At 42.2% G+C, this 17072-nt stretch overlaps 1 protein-coding gene across 1 annotated transcript; it reads left to right on the top strand.

Moving 5' to 3' along the window:
* The first annotated feature begins 579 nt into the window (after nt 1–579).
* Nucleotides 580–16869, top strand: clcf1 (cardiotrophin-like cytokine factor 1). Its single transcript, XM_086222666.1, has 4 exons — nt 580–841; nt 10204–10358; nt 11681–12469; nt 12518–16869. The coding sequence occupies exons 1-4, from the start codon at nt 823–825 to the stop codon at nt 13001–13003; spliced, it is 1449 nt and encodes a 482-aa protein (XP_086078792.1). The 5' UTR covers nt 580–822; the 3' UTR covers nt 13004–16869.
* The last annotated feature ends 203 nt before the right edge of the window (nt 16870–17072 follow it).

Here is a 17072-nt window from a genome sequence, read left to right as displayed (position 1 = left end):
TTATGTTTTGTTTTATTCTGTCTGTGAGATTATATTGAATAACATATGACAGTTTAATAGCGTCATATTTTAGGATTAAAGTTGTTCTCTTTTGCGTAAAAAAGCTGTGAAAACGGTTGAATTATCGTGGTTATGGAGCGGAAGGCTTGATATAAATAAGACAGGAAGGCATGTGAGACCTTTTTTTGGGAGGAGCGCAGGGATGTAAAGGTAGAAAAGTGCGTGTTTCTTGGCTGATGTGTGTTTGGAGGGGTTGCAGGATCCCTCTGACCCGCAGTGAGGAGATCCGTCTGATTAGAGGAGAACAGATTAAAGATCAAACGGCGGCAGTCAGATCTCGTCCAGGAGGCGACGATGGGAGGGAGACACGGATGAGTTGTGACAGGTCCCGTGGTTCCGCGGCTCCGTCAAGCGGAGCTGCGATGCGTCAACCCGGTGAATCACCAGCACCGGGGAGGAGGATAACAAAAGATTCAGGGATGGAAGAAGAAGAGGGGAAGGAGAGGAGAAAGAGAGGAGGAGGAGGAGGTACAAAAAGGCTTCGCCGTCTTTCACTCTGTCACACATAGACCACACAAGTCAAGCCAGCGGAGCGTCAATATTTCGGCTCCATCCCGGGATCGTCTCCTCTCAGGTCTACATCCTTACACGGGACTGGATCGACGTCACCTGCTGCTTTTCTTCATCATCTTCACGGCAGATTTAATTCAGTAGATATGAAAAGTTTGTTTTAAAGAACGAATCAAGATCAGTTTATTCTGGCTTTTAAACGTGCTGAGTTTGTGAGGGCGCACTGAAGGGAATTAACAGGATTTGAAGAAAATGAAAAAGTTTGGCGGAGGTAAGTTGATTAAAGTACTTTTGAAGTAATCTGGCATAACCAGAACTAGCATGAAAAAAATGAAGAGCCTTTCTTTCTAACATGCACAGCTGATATTTTAAGTTGTGAAAAAGTTTTTACAAAGCAGTTTTGTTTTGGGGTTTTTTGGTCTACTACCCTCTAAATATTATCCCGGTTCGATTTGGCATACATTTGTAGTCTAAACCGTAATTAATTTAATCAGTAAGGAGTAGGAAACAAATTAAACTCGGCCTGATTGTTTTATTTGTACAAATTGTGTTCACGTTTAAACTCAAGTTTGTTCAGAATGTTGTTAATCACTGAGTCACGAAAGAATTTGAATGATGAACAAATGTCTCCGTTTGGTTGCAAGAAACTCTGCACTGTAGAAGAATAATATGAAACATGTTTTTCAAAAAGAAATGAAAAAAATCAAGAAGAGAAACTCAACACAAAAGACACATTTGACCTTTATTGACTGAATCTTTTTTTGTTTTAGATTTTGCAAGAAATGTGTGTATCAAGAATGAAAGGAGGGGACAGTAATGGAAAGAAAAAAGAGAGATTATGTGTGTGAGAGTATTGAACAAGACTTTTTTACTCACAGTTTGAGAAAAAAAAAAACCCCAGCTGACATTCAGGGGTCAGAGAGGCTTAAGACCCTGTCTAGTTAGCTGTCACTGATATGAGAAAGTACATGATTCACGTTAGTCAGGGTGTGAGCATGCATGCATGCACACACACATACACACACATATTTGGAGAGCTCATTCAGTTGCTGCAGGAAAGAAAAGGGGTGCAAGAAAGAGGAGAAGATTGACGGATGACTGTCCTCTTGTCATCCTCCCTCTCTCCCCTCGTCTGTCAGAAAATTTGTTGAAACGTAAAAAACTCCACCATAAACAGAGGGCTAAGAAGACTGAAAAATATGAACAAAGAAAACAAACACACACACATGCACGCACGCCAACACACACATGCACGCACGCCAACACACACATGCACGCACGCCAACACACAAACGCTCACACCTCCCCAGGTATAAACACATTTTTTTATTCCCATTCATGCAGCCCATCCTCTGTCTCATGCACGCGCCTTGCACACACGCACACACACTCTCTCTCTCTCTCTGTCTCTGACACACTCACACACACAGACACACACACACATTCAAACACAAGGCCTGTTACTGCTGGGAGCGCTGAATTTGTGTTTTGGATAAAAACGTTAGTGTGTGTTGGGCCAGAGAGCAAAAACTGGCTGATAGGAGGAAACAAAGGAAGAGTGAAAAGAGAGAGAGAGAGAGAAAGCAAGTGAGAGAGAGAGAGAGAGAGAGAGAAAGAAAGTGAGAGAGAGAGTAAAAGAGAGTGTTCACATCTCTTGATTCGCTTCGGTATATATAGGGATGTAGAGAGGATGTGTGGAGGGGTTTGTGTGTGTGTGTGTGTGTGTGTGTGTGTGTGTGTGTGTGTGTGTGTGTGTGTGTTGGGGGAGAGAATGGAGGGAAGTAGAGGCAGATTAAAGTAAATAGAGGGAGGAGAGAGAGACAGACAGACAGAGCGGCAATAGAGGGGTTAATGCAGTGCAGATTCCCCCACTGACAGGAGTTAGCAGCACCCAGAGGGGAAGAGAAGGAAAGAGGAGAGAGAGAGACGAGGGGAATGATATAAAATGAGTCGGTCACGCTTTGAACAGTTACACATGCTGTTTACATTTTTCCCAAATTAACATGGCCCCTCGCTTCAGAAAACTCTCCCTCACCCCCTCCTTTTCCTCTCCCTCCTTCCTTTTAAATTCTCTCTTCTTCCTCCACCTCCTCGTCTTCCGTCTGTCACGATCCTTCAACCCAATATGAGGATATTATTTGAAAGCAAAAGAAGTTAAAAGATTAGAAAATATATTTGTGATAAAATACATTCAGGGAGAGCTATATTTCAATAATATATATATGTAAATATATATAAAAGATATAATTGTGTTTAATTTATTGGATAGTTTATCTATGAAACGTAGCAGAGTCGCAGTTTAAAATATTAAAATTTGCTTTAAAAAGTATATTATTTTCATAATTCTTCATTATTCTCTGGCTGATTGCTTTCTCTATGATTAAATTCTTTTTTTTTTTTTAGAAGAGTGGCCCCAAAATAAAAATCGCTAGCTGTTTATTCTTAATTCAACAAATATGTTTATTTTTGAATCTTTTCCAAGAATTTATGAGTGAATTAATCGATTTGTAAACGTTCTTCAATCGGATTTAATTTTTACCACCCCGACAAGGTCCCATCCCACACTTTGGGCACTCTGATCTACAGTGTATGAAACTCTAGTTTAAAAAAAAAAAAAAAATTTCCATCAATTTTCAAAATAACGTGCAGTCCAAAATCCAAACATCTGAGTTGTATCATCATGAGATAGCAAAATGCAACAAAGCTGCACATTTTAAAAGCTGGAACTAAATAAAATCAAGAATAAATTAATGTCACTACCGCTGTCACGGATTCATTTTCTGTTCATGGGCCATCAAATCGAATCTATTTCAGAGTTCACACACTCAGCGACAAGGTTTCCTGATTCCTCCTGAGGCAGAACATAAATTCAGCCGACTCTTTCTGTAGTGTTTGAAGGAGGAACCCCCATGTGGAGACTAGCAGAGGCTGAGGGGAGGTTATGAGGTAATGAAGGTCTGAAAAAAAGGAAGGAGGGAATGAAAGATGGAGATGTAGGGAACAAGTGGAGCCAATTAGTGAAAGAAGAGAGGGTAAAGGTAATAAGGGACAGAGAGGAAGGAGAATTTAGGATGTAAGTTTGATGTTTCATGGAGATTTGAGGAGAGTGGGAAACAGATGAAGTGACAGAAATTGAAACCAAACGTGAAGATACAGCATGGCGTGATTGCAAGATTTGAAAAAGGCACAGATAGAATGACGTCGAGGTGAAGAGGAAGGCAAACAGCCGGGTTAAAAGGGGAACCGAACATCAGACGAGGGGTTTACGATGATTAGCATCAACATTGGTTTTATTAGGTTGTGTGGGAGTTTGTGCCTTTGTTTTTTGGGTCATTGATGTAGTTTGGCAACCTCAGTGTGTGTCCAGCGCCAAGAGGATCTTTCTGAGTTTCAGTAGGAACAAACAACCGAGGAAAAAACTCTCCAGAGATAATAAGTGTGTGTCCATGCATGAATTTTCGTGTGCGTATGCGTGAGTACGTATTAGTTTATTTATATGGATTTATTCACGGTTCTACTGCAAATTCTGGATCAACAAGTGTGCACGTGTGTGTGTGTGTGTGTGTGTGTGTGTGTGTGTGAGCTCATTTGTGTGTGTTGAGTTAGTGAAGGAATGCACATTTGATTGAGTACAGGCTGCTCATAAATCTGGCCTCTAACTGTACACAGGCACCGACCCTGACCCTAGACTGTCAACCCCCCCACCCAAACTCACCCCCAGTCACCCTCACTCACCCTACCATCAGACGGACTTACGGCTCCGACAGCTTCCACTGGGGCTCACGCCACAGTCAGTTGATGCATGTTTGCCCCCGGCACCCTGCACAGGTGTGTTTATGTTAAGGATAAGTGTTATGACCTGAAGCAAAATTACCACCCGGTGCAGTGTAATGGAATAATTAAAAAAAATTTGCAGGAAAAAAAAAAGGTATTTGGCTCTGATGCATTTTTTTCTGTCAACAATGAAGCCTCCAGCTAGCCACGGTAGCTGTACAACAGCTAACATGCAAGACAAGGCAGAGGTGAGCTCGTACTCTGAGGAAAACCATGAAAAAACCTACGTAATTTTGTACGATAATATTGATAATACTGATAATGCAGCTTAAGTCATTATACTTGACGATAAACTCGCTGAAGTGTGGACTTGAAATCCTGGAAAATACGAGTCTGTTGTACTCAGAAATTAGGATTACAGACACCGGATTTTAGAGGAGCAGAGTATCACGAAGTGTAGGTTTAAATATGCTAATGTAAAAAAAAACATTTATACAAGTAAAATAAAATATAAACAAAACCCCATAAATTAATTACTTCACTGTTGTGCACAAGCAGCATTTTAATGTTTCTAATTTCAACGGTCTACTCAGGAACAATGTATGCAAACCTTGGTGTTTTCAAACTTTATCTGAATTTTTATCCTATCAATGCTGAGAAGCTAAAATAATACATCTGTGGAAGGCTGATATCAGCAGACAAGACCAATCCATCAACATATTGTTCACTGGCTTTTTGCAAATTGTAGTTTTCAGGCAAAGCCCACAGCCCTCGTTATTTATTTGATGCGGTTATTAATTCACACTGACAGACACTGATGCGTACACGCAGAACTCTACAATAACTATAAAATAAATAAATAGAGTAGAGAACAAACACGTGAGCTCGATTCAGTTGCAGATGAAGGCTGAGATGCATTCATGAACTTGGGTAAAATCTCGTAAAAAAAAAAAAAAAAAGTACCTATAAGTGTGTGGCGCATTCATGCAAAGTGGACGTATTAAAAAAAGATTTTAATTTCATTTTATGAATTTATGAGGGCAACACATATTCATCTGTATTTCAGTAAACGTGAAAGCGTGAACCAGCTGGCTAATTTTCAAATATAGTCCTTTACAGAGATGTGAAGACAGCCACCTAAATACAATGCACATCATGTAGTTCATACTGAAATTAAAAAAGATGCAGTTGTACATTCAGAAATGGTATTAAAGATGCGCCTTTTAAGCCACGCTGCACTGGGTTGTGAGACGCTCTATCGGAGTATTTTAATTCTTTGTTTATTCCGACTTGAGAGAGTTCTGTCGCTGCGGCCTATGATGAAGCTTGAGGCCTTGTCATCGCATCATTCAAATATTCTAAATGAGTCTTTTTGTTGTGCGGTAACTGTAATGCATACATGTCTGTTTGAATTAGGTGAACCGGTTCAATTCCTGTCCATTTCTATTTAGATACAACTGCTAACCAGCCATCTGTCATCTGTTGACATTCTTGTAGGCTTGTTCTCGTCACCACGAGGGGAAATATTGTAATTGTCAAGAATTCCTTTCAGACTCATAATTATAAGGCAAACGGGGATGTTTTTCTAACTTTGCGGTTTATAATTACAGCCTGAATTATACAATGTGAACAAGAATGTTTGATCACAGTAAACTTTTACTCCTTGGGTGTCAGATTAGATGTAATGGTTGAGCCAAAATCCACATTGTGTCACTCACAACATGACATACGAAAACACTGACCCAGCCTCTGGACACCGAACTGCCCTTGACTATAGCGTATGAAACATGAATGATGTCACCAATGTTTAATTTCAAATGGTGCGGCAGAGGCGTTCTACGGTGACATGCAGACGGAGAGGATGTATCATCTCACTTTCAGCTTTTGGTTCTTAAAAACACATGCAACAGCTGGCGGTTCGACCTTTTTTTTTCTTCTTTTTTTTCCAAAATAAGACTGCGAGCCCATTCCCAGAACATTCTCATCGAACGTTCACTGTGACAATGCATTTAGGCTACTAATCAGCGCTGCACTGGAAATGATAAATGTCTAATTTGGACCTGAAACATAACTTCTTTCAGTTACTGATGTTTCCTCTGTTTAGGATCTCTTTCATGTGGTCAGAGCAATGGAGGGCAACCATTTTTGGCAATGGAGCGAATTTTTCCTGGACCAGACTGGAGAGATTTACTTGCACATGGTTTTCCCACAATACCAAATTCTGTTGAAGGTCTTGTTTAAAACCTCAAATAGTGGTGCATGTTGGGAAAGATGAAATACTATTCTGCTCAGATGGAAGTGAAACAACACCCGCAAACGTCGGGTCACTGCTTTAACGAAATACTGTCTGGAGCTTAAAGTGTCAAGTGTATTACAAGGCTCTTATTTTCCCTTGAATGCTATATTTCTGCCCCAGAATTCAACTCTAAACTGTGACCCTTGGCAGTATTTAATACTGACCCATTTGGATCCCAGAAGCTCTGGCGCTCGCACCTCATATTCGGCTCTGTTTTGCAGATGGCAGCCAGACAGCTTAGTGCCACATCTGACTTTACATCAAGGAAAAGAAAAACATCGAAAAAAAATTATAATCTGTTTTGAATAATGGCTCTCCCCCGTATGTGTGTGTGTGTGCGTGCGTGTACTTATATATCCTTAATGGGAATATATCACAAAATGTGTAGAAAGTCACACAGCAACACACAGAGGCAGGTCATGGTCAGACGTTGTAGGGAACCCCTGTGTTGCTGTAATGCAATCCTCCCTCGGAGAATGTTCTGGTTTCAACCCTGCCCTGCGGAGTGTGCTTCCACTGCCAGGTACACAGACGCGGCTCCTCGCCTGCGGGGCTCGCCTTGATGTCAGGCTATATGCCGACGAGATTGTAGTTTCTAAATATAATATTATATAACAAAAACACGGCTGTGGATTTGAGTTGTCTCGGTTTACGCTGCTGGTGGAAAGAGTGTTGTTTTTAACTGTGGTGGAGGATGCTGTTTGATATGTCAGCGCTCAATCTAAACAAGAGCTGCCTGGCAATCATCTCAGACTATTTAGCTGCATTTATTTGATTTTCACGATGAACTCTCTTCCCTCCGTGTTATCTTTATCTCTTTATTCCTTTGAATTTGACCCTTCACTCACAGTGTGTTCTTTCCCTTTAGGATATAATGATGGAATGTTAGGTTTGGGATGTTTTGATGCTAACAATGTAGCGTTGGAGGAGTCTGTGTCTTGAAGAGCTTCAAATGTTCAGACAGAGCTTGAGGATGCTTATTGCTTCTGACAGGTGATGAGGTTTTTGCGGTTGATGAAGTTTAGCTGGCGGGGGTTGTCCTAGCTGACTGAATTCAAGGTGTGTGTGTGTGTGTCTGGCTTTCAGTCTGTTTGTATGTGTGTCTGTGTGTGTGTGAGTGAAGCGGGGGCTGCCTTGTCTTAATCACAATTTAAGAACATTTCTTGGAAGGTGGTGCAGCTTGAGTTAAAAGATTGCTCTGTTATGAGCTTCCACAAGCTAATGTCTTTGTTTATTTGTTAGAGGGGTATCTCAAAAACCTGATGGATGGAATTTGATCAAGTATGCATGAAAGATGGTAAATATTAGGAAGAACGCGTGAATGCCGTTGGACGATGATTTGGATCGATATCTATAAATTAAGACCCTGAGAATTCTTCTTGGCCATTGACAGGACATAAAATAGTATTGAGTCCTAATGTAAAATGGCTGAAAGAGGAATGTTTTAGCTTCTAGCAATCATCCTGTGCATGTTCTGGATCTGGAGAACATAGTTTTGGCAGTTTGGAAGACATTTATGAAGTGATTTTAATGGTATCATGTTTATATTCTGTATCCAAGTAGCCTTCTCAGTACTCTCAAAAATACAGGTCCCAGTGTGTACGAAAGGGTATGAATACCTGACGCAGAAAGATGACCTCTCTGGCCTCTTGAGACACAGTATTATACTTTTGAGAGAACAAAATATATTTAGGGAAAATTCTTCAGAAGCACATGACTGTTTTGTCTCGATTTGATCATCAAAACTAAAACAATTTGATGAATATAGCTTTTTATTCAAAGCAATGTTGAACTTTTTTAGGTGAAGAAAAGACTACTTTTTTCTCGATGACATGCTATCATTGGAAATGAATGAAACAGTCAAGGAAAGCTAATATATTTTTGTAGAAGCACATAGGCAAGAGGGAATTTAATATCTCATGTTTCCTGAAATTTACTAATTCTCTTGATATACTGTACATAATGTTAGCTTGGGCGCAATATGGAAGTAGAGATTTGTTTTCCAGGTACAGGCTGATCTAAACCCTCAGCCAGAGGAAAAAAGGAGTTGAGTGTAAATGTTTTGCCAGGAGTTCAATTGATTCCGTCATTTTTTGATCCTGTGAGACCCCTCATGACAGGGAGATGAAAGAGAGAGAGAGAGAAAGTACAGTAGGAGTAGCTGGTGAGCTAATTGGGGTTAATTGGCTGCTTTTATTTTGACCTGTGGCACAAAAGCGAGAGTCATGAATACAGGAGGGTGGAAAACTTTCTGCAGAAGAAGAGGAGTGATGAGAAAGAATGGAAAATGTGAGTGCAGCAGGGAGAGAAAGGGATTAAATTGATGAGGCAACATGAGGCCCGAGGTGCATTTAAGACAGCCTGAGCAGAAAACAGGAGAGCTGACACGGTCACACACATTGTGCAATACATATTTCACACCTGTTAAACAGCAGCATGGTTTGCCTATAATGACACCCATGAATCACAGCCTACCGTCTGGGTGTCAGAGCGGATGAGAGAGAGTACAGAGAAACGACGGAAAAGGATGACAGAGAGCAGAGACGACAAAAGACATATGTGTTGCACTCGAATGAGGGGCCGAGGAAGTGTTGAGAGAGAGAGAGAGAGAGAGAGAGAGAGAGAGAGAGAGAGAGAGAGAGAGAGCATAAACAGGACAAAGAGAGTCGGACGAACATGTTCCTTAATGTTGAAAACCACCTTTCAGCTCCAATTTTCTCTGTTTGAAACCAGAAACAGAGACGCTAAAAGGTTTCCAGTCCCGCTGCTCATAAACACACACCTACCAAGATGCACACAAAAGTATGGAGTCACAACAACGTAGTTCTGATCTTGATGGATAATTACGGCAGCACACATTCTCACAAACAATCACACAATAACACAAAACACCTACATAAACACTGCGAAACTAAACTTCCACCGAAACAACTGATACGTGTTTATGATTGCAAAGAAAACCACGTCTGTTTTTCTGATTTTCGTTGGTGCCAGTGTGTGTATGTGTGTGTATGTGTGTGTGTGTGTGTGTGTGTGTTGCCTGACAGGCTGTTGCATTGAACCTAAGAGCCATTTGTCTGACTGTCTGAAGCTATTAAGTGAGGTTTTATTTGAAACTAGTGTAAACCTCTGACAGCCAGAAACCTCTAAAATTAGATTAGACCAGGAAAAAGCTTTATTGGCGGTGTTAGATAACTCTGACCTGGCAGTATGTAAACTGACAAGGCTATCGCCATGGAGACAAAGAAATAAACTAGAATATTGTAAAATTTCATATAAACAATTTGATGGTGCAGCGACAGGAGAAGAGCTTGGAAACTGACGCTGGAGGTCATTTTCAGGCTCTCAAATCATCAAATTCATTAAAAAAAACGACTTCCAAGATAAATAATCAGAACATGTCTGAGAAAATAATGGTTCAGATAAATTACACCTCATTGTTATGATTACGAATACCTCCGCGGTGATGTAATTATCAATTGGACGCCCAAGATGTGAGTGTCACCAAAGAAACAGCTCACACCATGTGAGTTTTAATCAAGCTGTTTGTGTCCTCTCCACAGTCCATCAAAACCATCTTGTCTTGCTATTGGCTGCTGCCATGGCAACGGCGCTGGATTCTTCCCACAACCTGGCGAGTGAGAGGAGTTCAATAGAGAGCACGTACGAGCTGACCAAATACCTGGAGTATCAGCTGAAGGAAATCAAAGATGTATATGTGAGTCAAAGTTTGTGGTTTAATGCTACCTTTTATCAACAAATCTTCTCTGTAGATGATTTACATTTCACATTTGAGTGTCTGCATATAGACGCAATAATGGAAGCTCCCAAAGAAAGGTAACGGAAGGAAGTAGTCAACTGGTGCTGAGAGTTCGACCCCACTTACACATCCAGCGAGGTGTCAGAGGAATCTATGCTTTCATTTTTTTTTCCAGAATTTGCAAAAGATTAAGCAGTTCCTCTTCTTCTTGGATGCACGTCGCCATACTTATTATTCGATCTGCAGTGCACACGTGCGGAATACTTCTTCCTACAGACGTGTGTGTGTGTATGTGAGTTTTATTTGTGTGCAGCACGTTGTCCAAGCAGACACCAGAAAGTAGAATCAATCGGAATACTGGCGCATCCATGGTGGACACAGCTGTTTCACATTCACATCTGTTTAGGAGTATAACACAGGTCTTAGACTGGATTTCAGAGATTTCCAAGATTTGAGAACAGCAGGCCCCTGCCCCCCCACCCCCCACCCACCCAAAAAAGACTCCTTAAGTGATGGATGTGACAGTTAAGCCACAATGCAGGTCTGTAAGAAAAGGGTGTGTTGGTAAATTTGTAGATGTTCCATTTTCAATCCCATTATGACTTCATGGCGTAAGCAATGACACGTTAAGATGATAAATGTTGACGATCACCAAGTAGCAATTCCCTTGTCACCGAAAACAATGTCCTGTCATTTTTACAGACTCAATAGGTGCTTTAGGAATTACATATTTAATGCCTTACAACCGGTTCCAGAGAAAACTAGACTTTGGAAGCTAAAATCGATACCAATCTCATGTTCCATAGGTGGATTAAAGGTACAGGAATAAAATTAGCTGAGCATAAATGTCAGGACTTGTAAGCAGACTGTGAGCCAGCACTTCCTCTGCTTCCTTTTCTTATGCTAAATTAAGGTTATCAGCGCCCAATTTAAACTAAAATTTTTCTCTGGCAAGAAGTCATTCAGTCCTGTCTCTAATGTAATTTTAGAATATTCCAGCCAGGCGTGATGCCTTCATCTTGAAAAATTTAAGGAAATGTTAATTGTCTTGATGCTGAATGCTGATTTTTAGAGATGAGAAAGTAGAGAAGTCATTTTACCAATAATGAAAAATATTTTGACTCATGAAAAACTGCTGAGCTACTTTTAAGTGACATTTCCATTCTTGGGTGTTGTTTACAGAATCAGCAGGACTAAAAAGAGGACAGTGTTTGGTTGATGTTCAAATGTCTTCACTCTTGTACTAAACTTTGAAACTTCTTGCTTGTGTTGATCTCCAGCTCACCTACTTAGGCCCCCCATTCAACGAGAAGGACTTTTCCCCTCCTCGGCCCAACAGCACGGCTCTCTCCCTGCCCAGTGCTGCCACCCGTTTGGAGCTATGGCACGGCCTGGAGAACCAAGCACGTCTGGCCCAGAACCAGAAGGCGTACTCCGTCCTATTGGCGGCTGTGAGGGAGCTAGCTCGCTCCACCCTTTGCCCCTCCCTCAAGACCTCCCTGCTGCACTTCTGCACAGGCCTGGACGGGCTTCTGGGCTCAATATCAGCGCTGATGACCACTTTGGGTTACGCCCTTCCTCCGTCATCTGCGAATATTGAAGCGAACACTGGCGAAGTGCAGTACCTTCAAAGCGGGGCAGAGGGAGACCGTCCGGCCCCATTAATGAGCCAGAACTTGTACAGGTCCAGAGGCGGGACGAGGACAGAGTCTGGTCATCGTAGCAACCAAAGACGAAGCGGTGCGAGGGTGGTCAGAGGGGAGAGAGAGGGCGGCCTCACTGTGGATATGACAGAGAAAAAGAGAGGGAAGACGGGGAGGAGAGTGGAGGCGGCCACAGCTGGAGGAAGGAGTGTCGGATCGAGGGAAAAGGGAAGAGGAGAGAGGGGGAGGAGAGGGAGGAGGGATGAGCCTGAGAGTTGGAAATGGGCCCCGAGCGAAAAAGACGAGGAGGAGGAGGAGGAGGAGGAGCTGCGGCGAGATGGGGGAGCTGAGAGATGGGGGAGGAGGAGGCGGTTGTTGAGCATCAGTGAGGACGATGAGGAGGAAGAAAAGCATTCTGAACACATGGTCAAGGTGTCATACCCCGCCACTGAGAGCTTCAGCTCTGCTCTGCAGCCGACCATCCAAACCAGCCATCAGTTCAGCTACAACCTCAACTTACCCCACCTGGACACGCTCAGACAGGAGGATGGTCTGATTGTAAATGGAGGGAGAGGGATTTTAGTGGGGGATGAGGTAGAACTGACCTCCTCTTTCTCCTTCTCTACTGCCCATCACCAGCGCCGGCCTCCTCGCTCACTACTCCCCCCTACACTCCAACCACCTCTCTCCACCCTCTCCCTCCTTTACCAGTTCAGCACAGGGGAGGAGCACACCCTCCCTCCCCAGTCTCTGTCTTTACGGAGGGGAACCTCCCTCATCTCACCTCCCTTAACTCCACTTCTCTCCTCAACATCCTCCTCTCTGCTGCTCTCGGTGCGACCAACAATGAACGACTTTGCCAGAAAGGTGGAGGGGTTCTGGATATTGCGAGAGCTGCAGAGCTGGCTGTGGCGATCAGCGAAGGACTTTAACCGTCTCAAAAAGAGACTCAGAGGCTGAGACAATGAACCAGAAAAACACACAAATGTATTAAAAAATCTATTATTTGCACATTATCTGTGTGGAAGAGAAAACATTTAATGCACACACACACACACACACACACAAAAGTGTATAAACACATTCATTCAAATTGTAATTGAATGAATGATGGTCACCATTAAAAGTCTAATGTAAAATTAGACACACAAAGACAACACATTAGCAGCACTGTCAATCGTCTGATGCACATAGCAGCTCATTGAGCGAGACGCACTGAGACTGGGCTGAATTACCGGACTTCACGGCTCATAGATCACCAGAAATACCACTGTAGGTGGTTAGACACACAGTCACCCATACCACACACACACACACACACACACACACACACACACACACACACACACACACACACACACACACACACGGGTAGACTGAGTGACAGGCAGAGAAATAGACCAGCCATTGAGTGATTCAATGACACAACATGTGTGAATCAGCAAACATTCATTTTCTCTAAGGAAGTAGGGAATTTTTCTGAATGGGGAAGACACAAAAGGAGTGTGAACAAGATGAGGAAATGGCCAGAGGGATGAAGAGGGCATAGAGGAAGAAAGGAAGAGGCGGAGAGGGAGAGGAAGACGGGAGGAGGCATGACTCAATGGATGAGCTCTGGAAAGAATGGGCAGAGGGGGTATTGCTGAGTAATCAGAGGTCCACTGGTCAGTTACAGTAACTCTACAACAGCTCTACACATACTGTCCTGACACAGAGGTGGTCACAGTTAGACTTATTGTAGTATCTGGTGCCTTAAAATACCAATCACTTCTATACGGCTTTTGATTCAGTGCTCACTCATATTTGGGGTGATTTCATAGCCTGGCGGGACATACAAAACACACTCTTAGAAGTGTTGTAGAATAGAATCAGCTGTAACTTTTTTTTTCGGATGTTGAATAGTCTTGTGATCCAAACCATCTTTCTTATCTGTTTAATGGAGCCAGGAGGAGCTTGAAGAAACAGAGGAAATAACGCACGATTGAACGTGTTACCATTTTTTTTATGTCCCTGTGTTAGACCCCATAAAACAGGGGTTGTCAACCTTTGCTACTTCAAGGCCAGCATATCCATAACTGCAAAATAAAAGGACCCCAATTTATTTTGGCTAATCTGTTATATCCAAAATTAATAAACTATTTGAAATGCATAAATAAAATCCAACAATGGGTGGCACAGTGGTGCAGTGGTCAGCACTGTCGCCTCACAGCAAGAAGGATCCAGGTCCGACCCCCCGGCTCCAGCACGGGATCTTTCTGTGTGAGTCTGCATGTTCTCCCTGTTCCTGTGTGGGTTCTCTCTGGTACTCCAGCTTCCTCCCACAGTCCAAAGACATGAAGAGGGGACGAGGCTGATTGATACTCTAAATTGACCGTAGGTGTGGCTGTGAGTGTGAATGGTTGTCTGTCTCTATGTGTTGGCCCTGAGATGGACTGGTGACCTGCCCAGGGTGAACCCCGCCACTCACCTGAAAGCTGCTGGGATAGGCTCCAGCTGCCTGCGACCATTAACAGGATAAGCGGAAGAAAATGGATGGATGGATAGAAATCCAACAACATGGCAACATGGAACCCTAGAATTAAATAAATGTAATATAAATAGCAAGGTTCTTAATGGGTATGTGCTGCAAGAATATTTCCGTTACTTGCCACATTTCAGTCTTTCGTTACAGATGAGGTTCCTAAACTGGGTTACTGTCATTTAGTCCATCACGCTTTCCAAACAAGCGTAGCTTTCCCAGTGTCACAAACTGAGAAGTACTAAGTTTTACAAAAACAAAAAGCAATTTCAGACAGAAGCAGAGAGAAGGGTCTACAATATGAATTGAAGGATATATTCAGGATGTCGAATTGATGAAGCAACAAAATCACGTTAAATAACTGAAGATAGAAGCTGAAGCCTCCAGATCATAGAGTGAAAGTAAACCACCAGATCAGCTGGCAAGTGAGAAGCACGACATTGAGGAGCAACACCGTTACTGTAGAGCTACAAAGGTCCATATTCAATATTACAATCTTTAAGAAGCAAAAGGAGGCCTATGTAGTATTACGCTAAGTAAGACAGCTAGCATTAGCTAACCATGGCATTAGAAGCAGAGAAAGTACTCATGTTCGCAAAATATCAGCAGTGTGTCAGCCCAGTGTCCATAAAATAGTGATCGAACTTGGATCAGGCAAAGCCGAGCCTCCCGATCTTGGAGGGGTTCAACTTGATTTGAGGCGTTATCGTAGCGTTATCCTCAGCTGACATGTTTCAGGGTTTGATTTTGGTTTTGCAAATTGAAAAATATGTATATTTCCTTCCAACGTGTCAGGGTAACAAGTGTCCGTGTTACTAGTGCCCCAAGCAAAAAGATTAACCTTAACTTGCTAAATAAAGCTTGATAATGAAGAAAATCTGAATTTTTTGCATTGGAGTCAATGGAGCACCTCATACTTTTAGGTTATGTCCTGTACCAGAATGCTCCTTTTGGATATGCCTCGGTCTACCCTGGAGAAAATACTGGAAACACATTAACATCTCAAAACTTTAGCAACATTATAAAGAGTGTGAGTCTTTTCCTTCAAGGCATGCAGTGACTTAGCGGAGCCAGGACAAGACATCCACCCAACCTCATTTGGCTGTCCGATCCACATATCTCTGAATACATCACAGCAAATTCCAAAAAGGCATTTTTTTTTCTTTTTTTTAGTTTAGGCGAGGTCCTGGATGCCTGGATATGCAGGAGACAGGACATGATGTAAAAAGTTAGATGCAGTCAGTGACTCTCTTGGCATTCCTTGAATTTGTCCGGGGATTTGGAATTCTACGCTTACCCAAAGGAGTCTCCAGTCCTGTTTTCTCTATCTGTTGGCATCTTTGTGTAAATGATCCTTCTTTTTTCACCCTCGTATTTATATATTTTTTTCAATTTCATGTCCATCGCAACGTAGAAACTTCAACAACACACCCATCCGTTCACTGTGAATTCTCCACACAATGGCCTGCTCTATTCACACGAGGGCTGAATCGCACATTAAACTTACACAGACGTTTTTGGGGAACTGTGAGGGTTCCATCTGTCGAATGTCTGGTCTGAATGATTCAGTCTTTTGCTTTGTTACAGCTAGCATGTCTCGATAAGTTCATGTTTGATGTGCGTGTATGAAAGTACCTCTGTTTAGACAAACTAAGTTGAAAATTCCAAGTCTTGTAAAACATAAAATCAGAGAGGCTTTTTCCCTTGGCAACTCACAAATGGCTTAATTTCCTTTTCAGAATGACTCTATTGTTGTTTCTTTTCAATGTGCCTTTGAATGATGTGGCTAAAGGCTAAGAATCATATCTCTATAATATTTATTGAATGAGATGTTTATTTATTTTCCTCTTGTGTGAAGATACTGTATCATAACTCAACAGAGAATAAATACTAGCTTTTGTACAGAATATGGTGTTGTTGGTCATTTGGGAACCTAATGGGTGAGGTTTTTTTGTAATTTTTTTTCAAGTTTGCATATGGTATTTTTGTTTGCATTGGTTTTCAGTTTTATAGGGATGGTTTCGGGTGATTGGCACAAGGGGAGAGGAGTTTGGGGTCGGGGTGTTTTCTGGAAACAAAGGCCGGCTCACATTCATGGCAAAAAATAGAGAGGAGAAGGCGGGGTATGAGAGAGTTTTTATTTGTCTGTCCGGGTGAAAATTTACGATCTCTCTTTTTCCTTTCATCTCACTCTTCCCATCATTCCTCCTCCCTCTTTGCTTTCTTTTCTCATCACACTATCTCACGAAGCTCCTCTTCCCCCCAAACTTCCCTCTGACCTGTGACAGTGAGGGATTTACATAAGGACAAACAGTCGCAGGTACAAACACACCCCTCATAATCCCAACAACCGCCCAACTTTCTTGTTGTGTCTGTTTTCGCCGCCTGCGATCTTTCTGGCTTTATCACTTTAGCAGGTAGCTTGTCCTCCACACCCACTCTTTCATCATTCTCTCACCTGCTGTCTTTTTTCTTTTCCTCTCGTTTGGCTTTATTGCTCTTCACGCTACT

Source organism: Aulostomus chinensis, chromosome 13, assembly GCF_037954235.1.
Source record: "Aulostomus chinensis isolate RoL2024-O1b breed Wild chromosome 13, RoL_Achi_v1.0, whole genome shotgun sequence".
NCBI classification, from domain to species: domain Eukaryota; kingdom Metazoa; phylum Chordata; class Actinopteri; order Syngnathiformes; family Aulostomidae; genus Aulostomus; species Aulostomus chinensis.
The sequence above is the reverse complement of the archived record's forward strand: the minus strand, read 5'-3'. Positions and strand labels throughout refer to the sequence as shown.